The sequence below is a fragment of the Phacochoerus africanus genome, chromosome 16 (assembly GCF_016906955.1).
Source record: "Phacochoerus africanus isolate WHEZ1 chromosome 16, ROS_Pafr_v1, whole genome shotgun sequence".
Taxonomy (NCBI): Eukaryota; Metazoa; Chordata; class Mammalia; order Artiodactyla; family Suidae; genus Phacochoerus; species Phacochoerus africanus.
Genome location: NC_062559.1, coordinates 37,903,818 through 37,924,393, shown reverse-complemented (window position 1 = coordinate 37,924,393; position 20,576 = coordinate 37,903,818). Strand labels below are relative to the sequence as shown.

General features: G+C 47.5%; 1 protein-coding gene across 1 annotated transcript in view; it reads left to right on the top strand.

Annotated features, from left to right (window-relative positions):
* The first annotated feature begins 10,648 nt into the window (after positions 1 to 10,648).
* The window catches only part of EEPD1 (endonuclease/exonuclease/phosphatase family domain containing 1), a 124,076-nt gene continuing 114,148 nt past the window's right edge, over positions 10,649 to 20,576 (top strand). Inside the window, exons 1-2 of the mRNA XM_047763147.1 lie at positions 10,649 to 11,120; positions 11,585 to 12,641. Coding sequence (XP_047619103.1) covers positions 11,764 to 12,641 — 878 coding nt within the window. The 5' untranslated portion in view covers positions 10,649 to 11,120; positions 11,585 to 11,763. The remainder of the gene's footprint in view (positions 11,121 to 11,584; positions 12,642 to 20,576) is intronic.

Genomic DNA, 20,576 nt, shown 5'->3' with positions numbered 1-20,576 from the left:
GAATATAGCAAAAAAGTATACTCACAGATACAGAGAACAAACTAGTGATTTTCAGTGGGGAGAGGGGACAGAGGAGGGGCAATGTATAGGTACGTCAGTAAGAGGTACAAGTTATTAGGTATAAAATAAGCTACAAGAGTATACTGTACAACATGGAGAGTATAGCCCATACTTTATAGAAACTATAAGTGGAGTATAACCTTTAAAATTTGTGAATCACTATATTGTTCACCTATACTTTATATAATATTATACGTCAACTCTTTCAATAAAAAATACTTTATTGCTAAAAACAAAGGGAATGATGGAAAAGGATGTACCGCGGTACAGCTAATTTTTAAAAAGTCAGGGTGGATAAATTAATATTAGACAAAATAGATTTCAGGACAGAGAATGTTACGAAGGACAAAGAAGGCTATTCCATAATGATAAAATGATTAATTTACCAAGAGGAAGTAAAACAACCTTAAATATTTCTGTGCCTGATAACAGCGTCAAACTACATGAAGCAAAATCTTCATGAATAGAAGAATAGAGAAATAGAAATATCCCCGGTTATACCAGTTATTTTAAACACTTGTCATACAATAACTGATAAGGATATTTGGGCTGACTGTCTAACCCAGTTCACTCATGTTACCCTGTGAGGAAAGTGGCGCCCGAAGAAGTCAATTGACACACCCAAGACCTCAGACGTCACCAGGGCCAGAGCCTGGCCTCTAGCCCAGCATCACCAGGGCTACTTGGCTCTGTTTGATTCCCTGCAACATATAGACTCTCCAATTCAGCCTAACGTTGTGGTGAGAGACTTACAATCACGAACAGCAGGAGTCCACTAGATAACTACCCATGTGTGTTAAGAGACTATCCACTCAGCCCCTTTCACAAATATTTATGAAATATTTAAGCACTGCTGGAGGTGCTTGAGATAGCGCCATGAAGTCCAACTACCTCCCCTCTAGGAGCTTATATTTTAGTGAGGAAGAGACAGGAACAAACAATCTATAAATGATAAGTGCTACTAAGAAAAATAAGGCAGGGTAAAAGGAATCAAGAGCAGGCCAGCACTTTAGGAAACTGCATCCACCTAGTATTTCCCCAAAAAAAGGCTGGTCCTATGAAATCTTTCAATAAAAGAGCAAACAAGCACTGCCTTTACTCCTGAAGATTCCTTATGCCCATTAGTAAATTGAAGGCCCTGAGAAGTCCTACAGTCACAAAATATTTCAGTTTTTTTAATCTAGCACTTTCCAACTACAAAACATGCCTTGAGGAATGGCCATGGTGCCTTTTGGCTTCCTACCCACTTTCTGGAAGCCAAACTTTCAGTGTTTTGTGACTTTAGCTTAGTCCTCAAAAAGATTATTTCTTCCAGCTCAATTTGCAGCTGGGGAAGTTACATCCACCAGAGAGACAGCATGATGCTGGGGAAGGAGCCTTGCCCTGGGCTCCCTGGGTGATTCCCAGCAGGTTTCTCAGCCTTTCTAGGCCTTAAAAATAAAATGAGGGTTAGACCTGGTGTTTTCACATCCCCTCCAATTCTTAAATTTTATAATTCTTTGGACTGAGCTTTTAAGACTGCAGTTGACCTTGCCCCTGAAAAGATGTATTCATGTTTCAGATGCTGATCCTGTCACCTTGGTGTAATGGAAATGTTCAAGCTCATTTATACTCAGAGCCATTTAAAGCACTGGTTCTCAAGCTATGCACTTCAATTTTAATAAATACCCTATTTATGTCCCATCCCCAGAGTTTCTGATGGAATTGGTCTGGGGAGGGACCAGGCATTGGGATTTTGATAAGTACCTGGGGGTTCCCATGTGCTGTCAAGGTTAAGAACCACTGCCTGTAATACTTGGTCTTTATACTGCATCCTTTCTTGAATACCTTCACAGTTTATTGCTGTATCTGAGCACCATCTGGGCCTGGGGATGTATGCCTCTATATGGAACAGCTGTATATTCTACCATAAATAGAAGAGAGCCAAAAAACACAAACCCCCCAAATGGAAAACAATATAATTAAATTTTAGCTAGATCCTGATGCCTGCCAAGATCCAGTGCCTGGGACCAGCGTTTTCTCTCTGGAAAGAGATGAACGAATCTGAGACTGTGTTATGGTCACGATGGCCCCAAACTGAGGATTTCCTCTCCACACAAAGCCACAGTCAGAGGAATGAAAAGAGAGAGATTGATTCCCCCAGGGAAGGTTTCAGTCGTATTCAGAGCTCTGTCTGGGGCCTCCTAAATTTCTCTTCCTCACCACCACTGGATCACACTTTGGAGGATCCTCTTTAAGTCCTTCAAGGTTATTTCTCTTTTTTTAATTTTTTGTCTTTTTACCTTTTCTAGGGCCACACCCGCGGCATATGGACGTTCCCAGGCTAGGAGTCTAAGCAGAGCTGTAGCCGCCAGCCTACGCCACAGCCACAGCCACGCCAGATCTGAGCCGTGTCTGTGACCTACACCACAGCTCACGGCAACGCCAGATCCTTAACCCACTGAGCAAGGCCAGGGATCGAACCTGCAACCTCATGGTTCCTAGTCAGATTCGTTAACCACTGCACCACAACGGGAACTCCATCAAGGTTATTTCTTATGGGAGTTATTCCTGGAAGTAGCGCTGTGAGGTCAGGGACCAGATTATCAGGACTTACTTCCCCAATACTTAGGAGAAATGTGGCTAAAAAAGAACCTCAATATCAATGGTGAAAGGCAAGAGAAGGCAAGAACCAGAAAAGTGCATCATGAGGTTCAACTTGGCAGGGCGTTAACAGGGGGCACCCAGTTGCTGCCAGGTGAGCCTGAAGCTGGAGCCAGAGGCAGTAAAGTCCACTGGCTGCTTGTATGTGTGAGAGCCTTTTCCCTTAACTCCTGCCAGCAGTGCTTACTCCTTCTGGCCCACGGGCTGGCTGAAGGAGCTTCCTTACCCCACCCTCAGAAATGCAGGGTTCAGGGCATTGCCTTGATTTATCCTAAAGTAGAGGTAGTTGCCTCGTTGCCTTTTCTGGAGCATTCTGTGCTATGTGAGGTCTCCTAATTAGGAACCCAGAAATCAAAGTAGTAGGTTCTATCGAGAAGAATGTTTCATAAACCTACAAAGTTATAATCAATAAAGAATAAACTAGGGAGTTCCCATTGTGGCTCTGCAGGGGTTATGAACCCAACTAGTATGTATGAGGATGCGGGTTTGATCCCTGGCCTTGCTCAGTGGGTAAGGATCCAGCTTTGCCATGAGCTATGATGTAGGGCTCAGATATGGCTTGGATCCTGCATTGCTCTGGCTGTGGTGTACGCTGAAGCTGAAGCTTCGATTCGACTTCTAGGCTGGGAGCTTCTGCGTCTCAGGTGTGGCCCTAAAAAGCAATAAATAAATAAATAAATAAAATAATAAACTATTCTGTGAAAAAGTGCAAGTCTGAAACTAACTGAAAATGTTGCTTTTAGGAGAAAATGAATAAAGCAAATGGGAGCTAGTGTTCCTAAGTGTGATGGTGACAATCACTTTGCCTTTAAAGATTAATGAACATGATTTTCCATAGTAATAATAACTCTGGGCATTACCGTCAGAGGCAACCTATTGCCTCTGACAGTAAATGTCCATTTTAGTTCCGTAAATGAAGCCACCTCATTCAGTTGGGACTTTGCTACAATAATCTCCAGCCAAATGCTCCATATGAAATAAAATGTCAATTGAAAAGGCATTTCTGATGTTGGGGAAATGACAAAAGCCTTCAACTGTCAGCCGTGAAATGAAACAATTTATCAGTCAATAGATTATGGGCTTTTAAAGGAGGAATTTGATACAGAGACACACAAACTGGTACCGCCAACATCTCATTCCTGCCTTTCAATCCACTTCCCTGGAAGAAAGCCAAGGCCACTGAAGGAAGGAGAAATAGCACTTCTGAGATCTCTGGAAATTGTGAATTGAGGTGCTTGTTTTTAACTGCTATTGAGCTCTGTTGTGGGGGCTGATGCTAAGCCATTTAGTGAAACAAAACAGATGCAGGTTTGAATATAAGAATGACTGGGAGCTGTTTCTTCTTCATTATCCACGTATATTATCAGAGACATAGGTTCTTCTATGTTTATCAGCAGATAATGACCCCTTGGCAGATAGGCTGGCACATGTACAAACAGACAAATGGAGCATAAATTGGGAAATTTTTTTTCACAATCTTTTTTGTTTAGTTTGTTGCCATAGAGATGTTTTGATTAATTCTCTTTCAAAACTTCATTTTGAAAAAAAAAAAAAGCTTTATTCAACAGACAATCTGAATAGGCCTATATCAAATAAATTGAATCAATATTAATAATCTTCCAAAACAGAAAGTACCAGGCCTGGATGGGTTCACTGGTTACTGCTACCAAACACATGGGAAAGAAATGATACCAATTCTGTACAGTTTCTTCCAGAAGATAGAAGCAGAAGGACTACTTCCTTAACTCATTCTATGAGAACAGCATTCTCCTAACACCAAAGTCAGACAAAAACGTTGCATTGTCTTACACAAAGGAACATTTCTGTACAGTGTCGTGAGGTCAGTTAGTTGTGGTATCATTCTGAGAGCAATCACTCAGAATTTAAAGAAAAAATAATTGAATATTTTAAAATGTGGACATTATGAGCTTTTAAAAAGTCAAACCCTGTGTCGTGAGGTCAGTTAGTTGTGGTATCATTCTGAGAGCAATCACTCAGAATTTAAAGAAAAAATAATTGAATATTTTAAAATGTGGACATTATGAGCTTTTAAAAAGTCAAACCTTATTGGAGTTCCCGTTGCGGCTCAGTGGTTAATGAATCCAATGAGGAACCATGAGGTTGAGGGTTCAATCCCTGGCCTTGCTCAGTGGGTTAGGGATCTGGCGTTGCCATGAGCTGTGGTGTAGGTTGCAGACGCGGCTCAGATCCCCGCGTTGCTGTGGCTGTGGCGTAGGCTGGTGGCTACAGCTCCAATTAGACCCCTAGCCTGGGAACCTCCATATGCCATGGGAGCGGCCCAAGAAATGGCAAAAAGACAAAAAATAAAATAAAATAAAAATTAAAAAAAATAAAAGTCAAAAATTACTATAACTTTTCAAAATAGAAATGAAAAGCCCACTGAAGCAACCTACAGGTTTTAATTTCATATAAAGTAAATATTGATTGCTATAAATTAAAAGCTCTCCCCTCTTTTTTTTTAATAGTAAAGGATTCTTGAGACAAAAAAGTTGAGAAGATCACTGTGTGTGATCCCAAGCTGTGACAGGTCTATTTCTTGCTATGGCCTCATAAGGAGCTACTTGTTTGTTTGCTTTTTAGGGTTGCATTTGCAGCATATGGAGTTTCCCAGGCTAGGGGTCGAATCGGAGCTGCAGCTGCCAGCCTACACCACAACCACAGCAACGTGGGATCCAAGCCGTGTCTGTGACCTATACCACAGCCACAGCAACACCAGATTCTTAACCCACTGAGAAAGGCCAAGGGATCAAACCCGCAACCTCATGGTTTCTAGTCAGATTCGTTTCCGCTGCGCCATGACGGGAAGTCCAGGAGCTACTGCTGTGGAATTCCAGGCACCCATGCAAGTCCCCGGCTGGGCCTGTGGTTGTGATCTTTCCAGCCCAGGAAGCTAGCTTTCGGTCAACTGAGGGATTTTCACCATGAAAGTTAAAGCTTTTGATCTTTGACTTTTTGTCTACTTGCTTACTATTTTTTCTACCCCCATTCTTTTTTTTTCTTCTTTTCTCATTTTTCTTTATTCCTTGATTTTAATTTTTCTAATTTAAAATTGGTTTCTGGAGTTCCCGTTGTGGCTCAGCAGTAACAGAACCCGACTAATATCCATGAGAATGTAGGTTTGATTCCTGGCCTTGTTCACTGGGTGAAAGGCTCTGGCACTGCCGTGAGCTGCAGTGTAGGTTGCAGATGCAGCTCAGATCTGGCGTTGCTGTGGGTATGGGTAGGCTGGCAGCTACAGCTCCATTTCAACCCCTAGCCTGGGAACTTCCATATGCTGCAGGTGTGGCCCTAAAAAGACAAAAAAGAAAAAAGATAAAATTGGCTTCTTTTTAATTTCCCTTGTTTTCTTATTTTTTGCTTAATTATTTCCTTTTTCTTTTTACTTTTTCTCACTTTTTTCTTTCCTGTGGGAGTGGGTATGGAACAGAATACACAATATTCCCTTCTGCATATCCATGGGATATGAAAACCTGCTCAAGAAATTCTTTATCCTCGACCCCATCAAGGGAGGCCCTGAAGGGGAAATCACAAAGGATTTACGGGTGAACTCGGGCCATAGGCAGGAACTACTTACTGCCTTACACAGAGCTGCTACCTGGCTACAAGGATCCCTGGCAGACTGAGTTGATGGTCTCATGGGCTACACAGGGGAAGGGATCCATGACTTGTAGATGGACCAGAAGTATGATGAAGCGATGGTCACCTGTGTGCTCCTGGCCCCCTGGGATATCTGAGTGGGGAGGCTCCATCATCACCCTGAAGCCTGCGCCTTGGCTAATTCCACCAACGGCTGCCCTCCTTACTCATCCTGCAAAGTACAGTGAACCCAAAGCAGCAGGGTTTCAGTGAGCCTGCCATTCCCACCTTTAATTCCTACTCTGAGAACAGTCAGAGCAGCAACACAAATAAAAACCAGTGGCCTAAGGGGGACCAGGAGTTAGGACAGAAGGCCAGAAGCACAGCCAAAGCAACTGTCAATCCCTATCTGGATGGAGAAGATTACTTCACCCCCGACCCCTGCTCAGCCCCTGAGGTTCCCCCCCTGCACCCACACACCAGCAGTAGTGGTGGACCCCCAGATGGAACCAACCTCCCCAGGGGATATCCTCCAAAAAAAACTCCTGCCACACTGGGCAGCTTAGACAGGTGCCTGACCACCAGAGTTTGCAGCCAGAGGCCACTGGTAAGGTCAAGGTCCTACATCCTCATCCACACCTGTGTTTCAGGTCAACCAGAAAGAACTGGCATGAAACTGAAAGTAGAGTGGAGAAGAGGAAAACGCAGGTAGTCCAGGCAATTCTTTTTAACAAGAAAGCACATCAGAGGTCAGATGTGCTCCCTGCCTCTTACATAGGGCATCAAGATCATGTGATCCACTGTACCTAGTGAGATGGGGCAAGAGGTCAGTCAGACACTAGACAAAAGCAGCTGGAGGTGGGATCCTTAACCCATCGATCGAGGTCAGGGATTGAACCCACATCCTCATGGGTACTAGTCAGTTTTGTAATGCTCTGAGCCACAATGGGAAACCCCGGAAATAGCTTTCTTCTTTTTTTTTTTTTTTTTTTAAATCACCCTGCTTTATGGCCGCAGCTGTCAGAAGACACTCATTTGCCACTTTGCAAGAGAAAGGCCCTTGCCAAAACTCTCTCGTGACCCAACTGATAAAACCAAAAACCAAAAGTAAAAAAACAAAAACAAACCCCAAAAAACAAAAACCACTCTTCTTGGGGGAAATCGAAGCCTGATGAAACGGTTCAAAGAATGGGACAAATGTCAATGAAGTGTAAAGGGGACAACATTTGGAGCTGTGGCACTGGCTTTTTCTTACTGGGAAAACAAGTCCTAAGATTCACATCTATATCATAAACATTGTGGTGTGGCAAACACTTCAGTATTTACAAGCTAAAAACAATGCCAAGTTTATCTCTCTCCCGGTACCCTACCTTCTGGGTCCCCAGGCCTCACTGGGGAATGTTTGCTGGTCTCTTCTTTTAGCTCCAGACTCACCTTCTTGGACCTCTTTCTTCCCCTTCAACTTCCTCCTTTCCACTCCAGGTCACCTGCCTCTCCTCCCCCAAATAATCCTGTCTCTCTCTTTCTCTCTCTCTCTTTTTTAGGTGCAAAGAGCATTCCTGGTTTATTTTTTTGAAGATTTCCCCCTGGCCTTTACTAAGGTATATCAAAGTACACTCAGTTGCACATATTTAAAGAACACAATTGCGTCAGTTTTGACATACATGCAACTGTGAAACCATGGCACCTCCGATATTTGCATCATCTCCCAAAGTTTCCTTGTGTCCTTTTTTAATCCATTCCTCTAGCACATCCCCAAGCAACTGCTGATCTGCATCCTCTCTATATAGATTAGGTTATATTTTCCAGAGTTTTGTATAAATGGAATCATACAATATGCTCTCTTTTTTTATGGCTTTTTATGACTTCTTTCATTCAGTATGATTTTGAGATTCTTCAATATTGTGGGTATTAGCAGTTTGTCTTTATTCCCGAGTAGTATTTTTTTTTTGTCTTTTGTCTTTGTTGTTGTTGTTGTTGTTGTTGTTGCTATTTCTTGGGCCGCTCCCGCGGCATATGGAGGTTCCCAGGCTAGGGGTTGAATCGGAGCTGTAGCCACCGGCCTACGCCAGAGCCACAGCAACGCGGGATCCGAGCCGCGTCTGCAACCTACACCACAGCTCACGGCAACGCCGGATCGTTAACCCACCAAGCAAGGGCAGGGACCGAACCCGCAACCTCATGGTTCCTAGTCGGATTCGTTAACCACTGCGCCACGACGGGAACTCCCGGGTAGTATTTCATTGTATGAATATATCACAATTTGCTTATCCATTCTCTGCTGGTAGATTTGCATTGTTTCTAGTTTGGAACAAAGTTCCAATTAAATTTCATGTATAAGACAATGGGTTTTATGCTTTCCTTTCTCTTTGGTAAATACCTATGAATGGAATGGTTGGCTTGTATGGCAGATGAATGTTTCGCTCTTTAAGGAACTGCCAAACTGATTTCCAAAGTGGTTGTACCTTCTCACACTCCCAGGGAAAATGTATGAGAGTGTCAATTGCTCCACATCCTCACCAACATTTGGTATCATCAGTCGTTTTAAATTTAGCTTTCCTGTTGTGGTTTATGTTTGTTTGTTTTAAGGCATGGCAGTTTAGATACCTCTTGGCTTCATTTCTAAAAGGGGGAACACATATTTAGGTTTATAGGGAATGAAACCAGAGGATGCCTGTTGTGCCAGTGCAGTTAAGAGTGTCCTTCTTAACCTCCAAAGTGTTCTGGTTTGGATAATAAAATAGGTGTTATATCTATGTCCGGCCCACTAGCAATGCCCGCAGGCTGTCCATCCACAGCCTCAAAGGCTCATCATGGCCTTCTGATCAACAAAGATTCTTCCCTCCTCTGAAGAGATTTTCCTGATTAAACATTTCTTTTTTCCCCTTATCACAGAAGGGTTACAGGAGGAAAGGAGTAGCATAATGTGGCCTAGTGCTGGGGTAGGGGAGCAAGTGGAAGAAATAGAGGGACCAGGTCCTGATGACATCATGTGAGCTGGATGACATAGGTAGGATCTATTCCTTAACTTTTCTGCACAAGAACCTTTTTTGGGGGGAGGGGAGTCTAAGCTAGTATGATTGGATTTCTCTCACTTGCAATTAGGAATCCTGACTAGTATACAGTCAGAAAGGCAGTAACATTTTGCCAAGGCTTGGCTTGCTGTCTTTTCACATCTGAGGTACCTCTGCCTTCCTTGAGGCTTAGTTTTTGCTGACCTAGCCTGGTGAATTTAAAGAAGCATTGGTCACATTGCTTGGTGATGAAACTTCAGAGGTTGAATACAGATGAATACCCAGGGTCAAAGTATGCAATGGTATCAACACATAGTTTGTGTAATCAAGTACTCTACCTCAGTAATGCCACTGTAATGCAGCATGTTCTTTAACCTGTCATCAAATTGTCCTTAAAGTGGTTTGATCTGAAAACTGTTCTGAAGTTCAGGAAGCAGCCTCCTTTTCCAACTAGCAAGTTTTCCCTCCTTAATGACTAGATGTAAAAATATCCATATTTACTCAGAGTGCTAAACATGCAAATGAGCAACTACGTGACCTAAGCGAACACATCTCTAATGGGTGGTGCACGCCCTCTCCTAGTAGCACAATGAGTTACTAGGGTTGTTTGAGGACATTTCTCTGTAAGCAGTGCAAAGGTAATACTCCAGAGTAAAAGAGGAGACCGAAAGCGCAGGACAGAAGTTAAAAAAGATCCCCTTCAGTCCTCTCTCTAACGTTCTCAAACAGAACTGAGCAAGGCCCCAGAGCCGCAGGCGTGCCTCCCTCACTGCAAGTGCCCTGGTCCGGTCCCCACGCCCCAAAGCGGGCTAAACTGGGCTGGCAGCCCAGTCGCCTCTGCTGCACCCCTGGGTGCCGCCCGCCGAAAGGCAGCCGGGCAGGTCTCGCCTCGGGCGAGACTAAAAAGCCTCTATGCAGCACAGCCAGCTCTGGGCCCCCGGCAGCAACCTGGGCTCTGGACCCTAGGACATCCTGCGGGTGACCCGCCGCAACCGCCAAGGCGTCGGCCCCGCCTCTTCAGGGTCTCAATCCCGCCTCCGCGCTCCAGGGGCTCGCCCCCTCCCACCATGGCCCCGCCTCCTCCCTCCGGGTTCCATCACCACCCGCATGCGCTCGGGCCAGCCCTCTCACAGCACAGCCCCGCCTCTCACACTCCGGAGGCTCGCATTCCTCCGCCTCTCGTCCTGGCCCCACCCCTGAGCTCCGTGGCCCCACCCCTCGCACTCCAGGACCCCGCCTCCGCGCTCTCGGCTTCCGCGCTCTCGGGTACGGTCCTCCCGTTCGGGCCCCGCCCCCACGTGCCCTCCGAGTCCCGGGGAGGAGTTGGCGCGCGGGGGGAGGCGTGGCCGTGGTGTCTGCGGAGGCGCGGGCGTCGCGGCCGGGACTTTGGCTTTGACACCGACAGCAAGCAGGAGCCGTGGCTCTGGTGCTGGGGTCTGGACGCGGTTCTTGCGGACCCCGCTTTCGAGGCGAGAGCAGGACTTTTTTGCCTGGATGAACGCAACTGCGGCGCTGGTGCAGCAATAGGCTTTGGTGCTGCCGCGGAGCCGAATTTCACCGCCGCTGCCGCCTCCGCGAAGCCCTGCAGCTCCTGCCGGTTCTGGGAGAGCGACTCTGAGAGTTTCTCCAGCAGGAAGAGCTGGGACCCGTGGCCCGAAGCGGCGTGGGAGAGATCCTGCGGCCCATCCCTGACCTGCCCCCACGTGGGCACTAGGGCTGAAAACTGGGGCCCCGCGCTGTCCCGGGTTGGGCTCAGGCTTCGGAGCCGCAGGTGGAAGGAGAACAGCCCGGAGGAGTGCCTCAGAGGTGGGGCGCGGGGACCCGCGGCGGGTCTGATGGGGGGCGATAAACCCCTTCTCTTTGCCCGCACTAGTGAGGGCGAAATTCCCAAGTTGCTGGTGGTGCTGAGTGTCAGCGCAGGGGACGGGGCGCGCTCTCCCATCCGCCAGAGTACCCAAACGGGGGCTACCGTAGCGCCCCAGGGCTGGGAGAATTGAGAGAGGCAGGGACAAGAGGTGTAGGCTGATGGGGATAGGTCTCTTTCCAAGAGAAGCAGTTCATAGAAGTTTGGATCGTAATGTGATGAAAATTGGACCTCACCAGCGGAAAATCCTCCTGGGCCAGCCCCCTCGTGTGTGTGTTTTCAGGGGTTCACGGGACAGGCGTCAGCGCTGGACTCCTGGCCAAGGACTCCAGCTCTAGCTTGGCGTGCTAATGCCAACTGATTCACGGAGTCAATCGATTTGTATTTTTATTTATTTGTTTTCCAGGTGGCCAAGTGAAAGTGTGAACACTCTGGGCATGGAGATTTAGTGTTTGTGGTGCCCACTTCGTGCCCTGACTCCTTCACCTTACCTTTTTCTGCGTCTGTGAGGTCTACCAGGCTTCTTCTCTAGCCAGCGAGTTCTGCGGTGGTGAGGCCTTCCTGGGCCCCTGATCCTGGCCGGCCATGGGGAGCACGCTGGGCTGCCACCGCTCCATCCCCCGGGACCCCTCAGACCTGTCCCATAGCCGCAAGTTCAGTGCTGCCTGCAACTTCAGCAACATCCTGGTGAACCAGGAGCGGCTCAACATCAACACCGCCACGGAGGAGGAGCTGATGACCCTGCCTGGGGTGACGCGTGCAGTGGCACGCAGCATCGTGGAGTACCGCGAGTACATTGGTGGCTTCAAGAAGGTGGAGGACCTGGCGCTGGTCAGTGGCGTGGGTGCCACCAAGTTGGAGCAGGTCAAGTTCGAGATCTGCGTGAGCAGCAAGGGCAGCTCCGCGCAGCACTCTCCCAGCTCCCTGAGGCGGGACCTGCTGGCGGAGCAGCAGCCTCACCACCTGGCCACTTCCGTGCCCCTCACCCCGCGCGTCAACATCAACACAGCCACCCCCGCTCAGCTCATGAGCGTGCGTGGCCTCACGGAGAAGATGGCCATCAGCATCGTGGACTACCGCCGGGAGCACGGACCCTTCCGCAGCGTCGAGGACCTGGTGAGGATGGGCGGCATCAATGCCGCCTTCCTGGACAGGATACGGCACCAGGTGTTTGCCGAGAGGTCCAGGCCCCCGTCCACCCACACCAACGGGGGCCTGACCTTCACCGCCAAGCCTCACCCCAGCCCCACCTCGCTGAGCTTGCAGAGTGAGGACCTGGACCTGCCGCCAGGGGGACCTACGCAGATCATCTCCACGCGGCCTTCGGTGGAGGCCTTTGGGGGCACAAGGGACGGGCTGCCTGTGCTGAGGCTGGCCACCTGGAACTTGCAGGGCTGTTCAGTGGAGAAGGCCAACAACCCGGGGGTGCGGGAGGTGGTGTGCATGACGCTCCTGGAAAACAGGTAAGTTCAGGAACCACTAAGTGCGTTGGGTGTGAAGGCAGCTCTTGCATGGCCTCATCTGTGCGTGCAAATGAGTGGACTTTGGGCGGGGGGGGGTGGGGTGGGGGGGTGGATTTTGGTCAGTATCCTTGAGGCTCCGGCCAATATTGTGCTGTATTCTGAGCGGCTGAACTCTCTTTCTGCTCCAGAATTTTCTGCATGCAGCTGTCTGGGCTTGAGGTTTGTTTCTTGCACGTGGTATATCTGAGGTCACTTCCTAAATTTGGGGTAAGTGGAGGTTGTATTGGTGTTACTGCTTTGGAGAATGATGTTCAGTTCACAGGATTTCATGGGATTTACACCAGATCAGGAACTCAGAGCCTGGAAACTATTGTGGTGTTGCACGTGAGGAAGAGCTAGTTGGATTTTTTTTTTCCCTTGGGAGGCAAAGTCACATTTCTTCCACCAAATATACCTTTTTGTGTGCAGAAGATCCTCTTAACGATCAGGTATTTGCAAACACATGCACTGTGTATATTTACCAAAATGCTGTGAATGAATCACTCTTCATTCTTTTTCCTTATTTAGCCCGAAGTTGGTTTCTAGGCCCACAGTTGCAGCCCCAAATCTATGTAACCCCTCCTGTCCCAGAGCCAGGAAAGGCCAAGCTGATGTGAGGTGAATATTGGCCAGTTGTTCCCATTTGAGCCATAAAAGAAACGGGGTGGTAGAATGGGCTTTTTAAAAATCACTGCGTGTTTACCTTATTCCCAACAGGGCTCTCTGTAGGAACTTCTGTTAACCCTCCCGAAAACCAAACTATCATTGTAGCAGTAACTCCTGTCCTCAGCGAAATAGTGTATTATATAACATAAGCAGATGTGGGAAGGAAAGAATTGTTTCTGATGGTCCCTTCCAGGTCAGAAACCCTCTGACCCTGGTCTGGAGGGTTTTTGCCCTGGCGCCCGCCAGAGCTGCTGTATGTTTTGGGCCACTGGGCTGCTTTCTTTTGCGCCGGGTTGTTGGTGAGGCTGGCGAGGCAGCCGTGGGTGATGTGAAGTGAGTTCTCAGCGGGAAATCACGGTACCCTGTGGCAGAGGATCCGGATAAATGAGTGAGGAGAAAACCGGGTCACCAAGTTTCCCTGGCACCAGCCCAGTGGCATGCTCCTGTCCCTGAGGATTGAGGGACTTTGTACCAGACTGGGGACTGGGACCCAGGGAACCCCTGCGTGGTCTTCCTGCACGGTCCTCTGTGTTGCAACGTAACTCACTCCTTTTGCAAAATCATCTTGTGCACAGTTGGACTCAGTCCTGGGAGATATTTCTCAGGAATGGTTGACAGTTGTTGTCATCATCCATAGCTGCATGGGTGTACGGATGGGAAAAGGGCAAGTGGGGAGGAGGAGGAGGGACGGCAGTTTAATTCCTGTCATGAGTTTTTCTTTTTCTTGTCTTTTTCGGGCTGCACCCGCAGCATATAGAGGTTCCCAGGCTAGGGGCCGAATCAGAGCTGAAGCACAACACAGCGTCCGAGCCACGTCTGTGACCCACACCCCAGTTCACGGCAACGCCAGATCCTTAACCCACTGAATGAGGCCAGGGATCGAACCTGTGTCCTCATGGATGCTAGTCAGATTCGTTTCTGCGGAGCCACGACGGGAACTCCTATCATGAGTTTTCTTAAGGCTCAGTTTGGGGGACAGAGGAGGACGAATCAGGATCTGAAGTTGCCCCAGTGGGAATGACATACTGGGTAGCCCTTGCCCACTTCCCGTGACAGAGATGTTTCAAGCGTGGTCCCTGGACCAGCATCAGTGTCAGCAGCTGACTCAGAATCTCTGGGTTCCCATGTTTTCACGCACCCTCAGGGTAGTTCTGATGCACAGTAAGCTTGAGCCCCGTTGGCCAGTGCTTCGGCAGGCAGCCAGCCCTGTGGGTCGCTCTGTAAAGCGCCCTCCCCTGCACTGGCTTTTCTGACAAGATGTGTGAGTCCCGACAGAGCTTTCTAGGGACTGTTCTCTTTGAGTGTTCCCATCATCCTTGTAGTTAGTCAACTGTATGATGTTCTGTCTGGCCAGAGTTTGAGGGACTTATTCAGCTTCTAGAACAGGTGACTGAAGGGTTGAAGATGGGACAGTGAGCAGGAAGCAGCCGACCTCAGAGTGTGCTGAGGTCGCCGATCCCCAGCGCAGACCCGGGCAGCCAAGGGCACACCAGGGAAGAGCGCCAGCAGCTCTTGTCCAACGAGGTGTTTGTCCTGTGTCTCTTTGGATTTCCTAGTGGGTTGATGGTTTACTGAAAACATTGAACCACTGTCCTCAGGTAAGGGTGCAGGAAGAGCTTATCCCAAACCCATAAGGGTGTAGAAGAGAACATCTTGAAGTAACCTTGAATGTGACCTAGGTCCCCAGCACAGTCTCACACTTGGCCACATGTGTTGTCCCGTGGGGTGGCTGGTTCCTTTTGCCTGTTCACAGTGCATTTGGTGTTCTGGGCACTCCAAGCACTTTGCTGGTATCTGGTAAGCCTGAAGTAGCTGGCTTAGGGCCTGACCCCCTGTAGAACTGGAATAGACCCACTTGCCTGTGTGACTGTCCTAGGCACTGAAAGATGGCTGGCTGTGACAGAATGGACCATGTGTCCTCAAAACAGCAGCCCACATGCTCCAAGGGCTGTGATCATCCTGATTCGCAAAAATCTCTCCCATTCTAAGTGATCCTTGTATTAGTCAGAGGAAATACATTTCGTTTGAGCAAGAATGGATGCAGGTGGGAGTTCCCGTTGTGGCTCAGCAGGTTGAAAACCAGGCATAGTCCCCGTGGGGATGTAGGTTCGATCCCTGGCCTCGCTCAGTGGGTTAAGGATCTGGCATTGCCACAAGCTGCGGCATAGGCTGAAGATAAAGCTTGGATCTGGCATTGCTGTGGCTGTGGTGTAGACTGGCAGCTGCAGCTGTGATTCGACCCCTAGCCTGGGAACTTCCATATGCTGCATGTGCAGCCGTAAAAAGCAAAGAAAGAAAGGAATGGATGCAGGTAATTTTCTAGGTGGCTCTTATTTCTATATCTATATATTTATATATATGAAATACACAGCTTGCCTGACTTCTGGATGTGCCTTCATATTTTCCAATAGCTTTTTGTATTCATTTGATTTCCCCAGTAACTCTGGGAAGTAGGTAATGCATGTTTTTATTAAATGAGTCTCCATCTCTGGGTGAGGAAACTAAAACTAAAGAAGTTAAATGATTTGCTTCCATCCCTCAGCTCATTAGTGACTCACCTGGGACTAGGACCCAGAGCCTTCTGACTTTAGACCCATATCTTTTGCAAGCCTGCTGCTTTGTAAGAATCTCACCTTTATCCTGCCTCTTGTTCAGGCATCCCACACTCTGCCTAACCAAGGGCACTTGCCAAATTGTGTACTAGTCAATATTTTCTTACAGCAAATCCATTGTAAAGGCAAAAGCAAAGAAAAACAACAACAACAACAAAAAACAAACCCAAACAAACAAAAAAACCCTTGGCTCTACCTCGTATGTGTTAAATTGGTGAAATTCCTTAACCTCTCCAGTTCTGTTTTTCCATATGTAACTAATGAAAAACAAAACAAAATAAGACCCTTGGGCACTTTTGCAAAGGGAATAGCTGGCTCTCGTTTTCCCTTCTGTGGGTTTGCTTTAGTAGGTGTATTTTCTTAGACTAGAGGGTACTGAGTGGGACTCTGATGAGACAGAGTCTTTTCCTGCCCTGCATTGCTGCTGCATTGGTGGACAAGTGTGTATGCACGACGAGAAACCATTTTGCACCTGAAGCCTGAGGCAGGACAGTAGAAAGCTCAATAATCATACAGTCACCAGGCCCCTTCAGGGACATTACGCTGTGGCACAGAACTGATGGATTTCATCAGATTCCTTTGCCAAGTCTCAGTCCTAGGCAGTGTTTTTTCCTTGTTTTTGGTATTTATGGAGCAAAACTAACAGAGGATTGCTTCTGCTAAATATCCTGGCAAAATGTGGTGGCAGCCCACTTACGGAATGAAGATTATTTTTTTCTCTTCCTGTTTTATTGAGATATAATTGACGGAGAGCTCTGTGGGAGATTATGATGCCTGCGTCACGATTTCACTTACATCTCTCATGCAACGATTACCCCAAGAAGTATAGTGAATGTTCATCATCTCATATAGATACAAAATTCAGAGAAAAAAATACCTTTTTTCCTAGCGATGAGAACTCTTAGGATTTACTCTTCTAACAGCGTTCGTATATAACATGCAGCCATCTTAATTATATTTATTATGTTGTATATTACATCCTTACTGCTACGTGTTCATCTTACAACTAAAAGTTTGTACCTTTTGACCACCTTCCTCCAATTCCTCCTCCGTCTACCCCCCAGCTCTGGTAACCGTAAATCCGATCTCTCTTTCTCAGAGTTTGTTTGTCTTTGTTTTTGAAGTATAATTGACCTACAACCCTAGGTTAGTACCTGGTATACAGCAGAGTGAGTTGATATTTCTCTGCATTTCAAAATGATCACCATGAGGTCTAGTGATGATCTGTCACCACACAAAGATACCACATAATCGTTAACTATATTCCTCACATTGTACGTATCATACCTGTGAATCATTTATTTTGTGGTTCAAAGTTTGTGTCTCTTTAACTCCTTCGCCTCTTTCTCTCCTACCCCCTCCCCTCTGGCACCCACCTGTTTGTTCTCTGTATCCATGACTTGGCCTCTGTTTGGTTGTGTTTGTTAATTTGTTTTTTAGATTCCACATATAAGTGATATCATACAGAATTTGCCTTTCTCCATCTGACTTACTCACTTATTGTAATACCCTCTAAGTCCATCCATTTTGTTGGAGATGGCAAAGTTTCATTCTTTTTTTGGGCTGATTAACATTTCATTGTGTGTGTGTGTGTGTCTGTCTAATCTATCTATCTATCTATCTATCTATCTATCTATCTATCTATCTATCATCTATCTGTCCAACATCTTTATCCATTCATCCATCTATTGATGGGAACTTAGGCTGCTTCCATATCTTGGTTATTATAAATAATGCTGCAGTGCATATATCTTTTTGAGTTAGTGTCTTCGTCTTCCAGGAGTGGAATTGCTGGATTATATGGTAGTTCTACTTTTAATTTTTTTTTTTTTGAGAAACTGCCATGCTGTTTTCTGTAGCGGCTGCACCAATTTACATTCTCACCAGCAGTGCACAAGGGTTCCCTTTTTCTCCGCACCCTCCCCAGCATTTGTTGTGTGTTCTTTTTGATGATAGCCATTCTGACAGGTGTGAAGTAAAATCTCATTGTGGTTTTGATTTGCATCTCCCTGATGATTAGTGATGTTGAGAAGGTGGTTAAAAATCTAGTTTTCGTTTTTTTGCTGAGAAGTTGGTCTGTTTTGAAAAGTCCCCCTGGTTTCTGAAAGTGTAAGCTCTGTGGGAGCGGACAGATAGTCTGCAAAAGAAACCGGGAGGTTGAGCTTCCCACTTGCACGTTTTCCCCTGGGCTCCCTCGGGGGGGGATTGCGAGTGTCAGTCTTGAGCCTTTTGATGGTCTGAATCTGTTTCCTTGTCTCGTGTCTATTTGCAGTATCAAAGCATAAGGTGAAGTAGTGCCTGGCAGTTGCACTCATTGTGCAAAAAGAGATTTGGGTTTATCAGACGTGATTAGTAGGGTTGATACAGACACACCCATCTTGTCGTTTGATTCCTTCATTGAAAAGCACTTATTGAATGGCTGCTGTGTACATGCATATGCTAAAATCAGGAGTCAGACCGGCTTGTTTTTAAACCACATCGAGCAGATGTGAATCAGCTTGTCCAGCTCAGCCTCCAAGCAATCTCAAGAATCCTATATATTTTTTTGGAAAGTCACTGAGTAGGACTGATATCTGGTGAATTTTCCCTGTAAGAAGAATGGGCTCCTCCTGAACGGTAAGTGGATGCTGTCGGATGTAATATCTGGGGGCAAAGTGCCCAGCGACCCCCTTAAAGTAGAAACCGCGGCGTCTATTTTGACAGCTGTGGCAATAGAGGCTCAGAGTGATTAAATAGCATCCATGTGGCCTTCAGAAATGGAGATGTTGGGATCAGGTTTTGCAGCCAGGCATCTGTTTGATTTCAGGGCAGGGAATGGAGATGTTGCTTCCTAAACTCCATGTCCTTTGACTGACCCCCGGGCCACCTGCTCTTACCTCTCCATCTTGGGCCGAGGCTGGCCAGGCATCAGGCCTTTACCTAGACTCCCGGGACTGTGTCAGGCCGCTGGAGGCCTCTGCTCCCTTCCTGTTTTTGTTCCTCCGAAGGACAGGGCTTTTGGCCAGAGGTAGAGACTCCAGAGGGCTCCAGGGCCCCTCCACCCAGCCCCTCAAATGTGGGTCTGTGACCTTGGCTCCACTCCAAGGCGGAGTTCTGGTTTTCTGAGCCAAGGAGCTCTGGGTGGTTTCCAGAAGGGCAAGGTGGTCAGGAGCCAGCCTGTGGATTAACGAGAGCGGAGAATGGGAGTGAAGGGAAGGCCTGGGGTGGGCAGACACAGGGTTTATTTCACCAAAGGAAAAGCCATGACTTTTGTCTTTCCAGAAAGCTCGGCCCATTTGGGATCTGATTTGGTGGTGGGTGTGGGACTGATTGTCCCAGGAGATAGTCATTCCTTTATTTATTTTTTTTTTCTAAGCAGGCATAACTGACATGCATCTTTCCTTCTCTTTCTCTCTCTCATATATCATTCATGAATCTCTAGGCACTGATGTGGAAAGATCTCTGAGACTCCTTGTTTTTTGTTTTTTTCTTTTTTTGTCTTTTTGCTATTTGGGCCGCTCCCGCAGCATATGGAGGTTCCCAGGCTAGGGGTCGAATTGGAGCTGTAGCCACTGGCCTACGCCAGAGCCACAGTAACGCAGGATCCGAGCCGCGTCTGTGACCTACACCACAGGTCATGGCAACGCCAGATCGTTAACCCACTGAGCAAGGGCAGGGACCGAACCCGCAACCTCATGGTTCCTAGTCGGATTCATTAACCACTGTGCCACGATGGGAACTCCCTATTTATTTTTTTTTAATTTTAACTGTTTTCTCTTTTTATGCCTGTACCCGCAGCATACGGAAGTTCCCAGGCCTGGGGTCAAATTGGAGCGGCAGCTGCTGGCCTACGCCACAAGCCACAGCCACGGCAACACAGGATCTGAGCCACCTCTGTGACCTACACCACAACTCACAGCAACGCTGGACCCTTAACCCACTGAGTGAGGCCAGGGATCGAACCCACATCCTCATGCATACTATGCCAGGTTCTTAACCCGCTGAGCCGCAATAGAAACTCTCATTCTTTTGTTACTTCTTCATTCGTTCAGCTGAAATTTTTTGAGCCCCAAGTACCAGGCTCCGTATCAGGCTGTGGTCATAAAGTGTAGGAAAAGACACAGCCTGTGCTCTTAGAGGTTCCATGTTAGGCAGGAAGACGAATAAGTCAGTACACAGATAACTAATTACAGTGGTGATGGCTGAGGGTGATGGTGGCTTGCTGAGTAGATGGGGGTCAAGGGCAACCTCATAGGGCCACACCCACAGCCTATGGAGGTTCCCGGGCTAGGGGTCCAGTCGGAGCCATAGCTGCCAGCCTACACCACAGCCATAGCAATGTAGGATCTGAGCTGTGTCTGTGACCTACACCACGGCTCATGGCAATGCCAGATCCTTGACCCACGGAGCGAGGCCAGAGATCGAACCTGCAACCTCAGGGTTCCTGGTCGGATTCGTTTCCGCTGCGCCACGATGGGAACTCCAGAGAGTGCTTGTTTCAGACAGAGAGCCCGGCCGGAGTTCCCGGACTGGCAGGTGGCGGCATTGCAGGGCCAGGTGGGTGGGGCCGCCACAGCTCTTATGTAAACAGCAGGAGGAGGCCACAGAGGGTTAGAAGCAGAGGTTGACGAATTAGTTG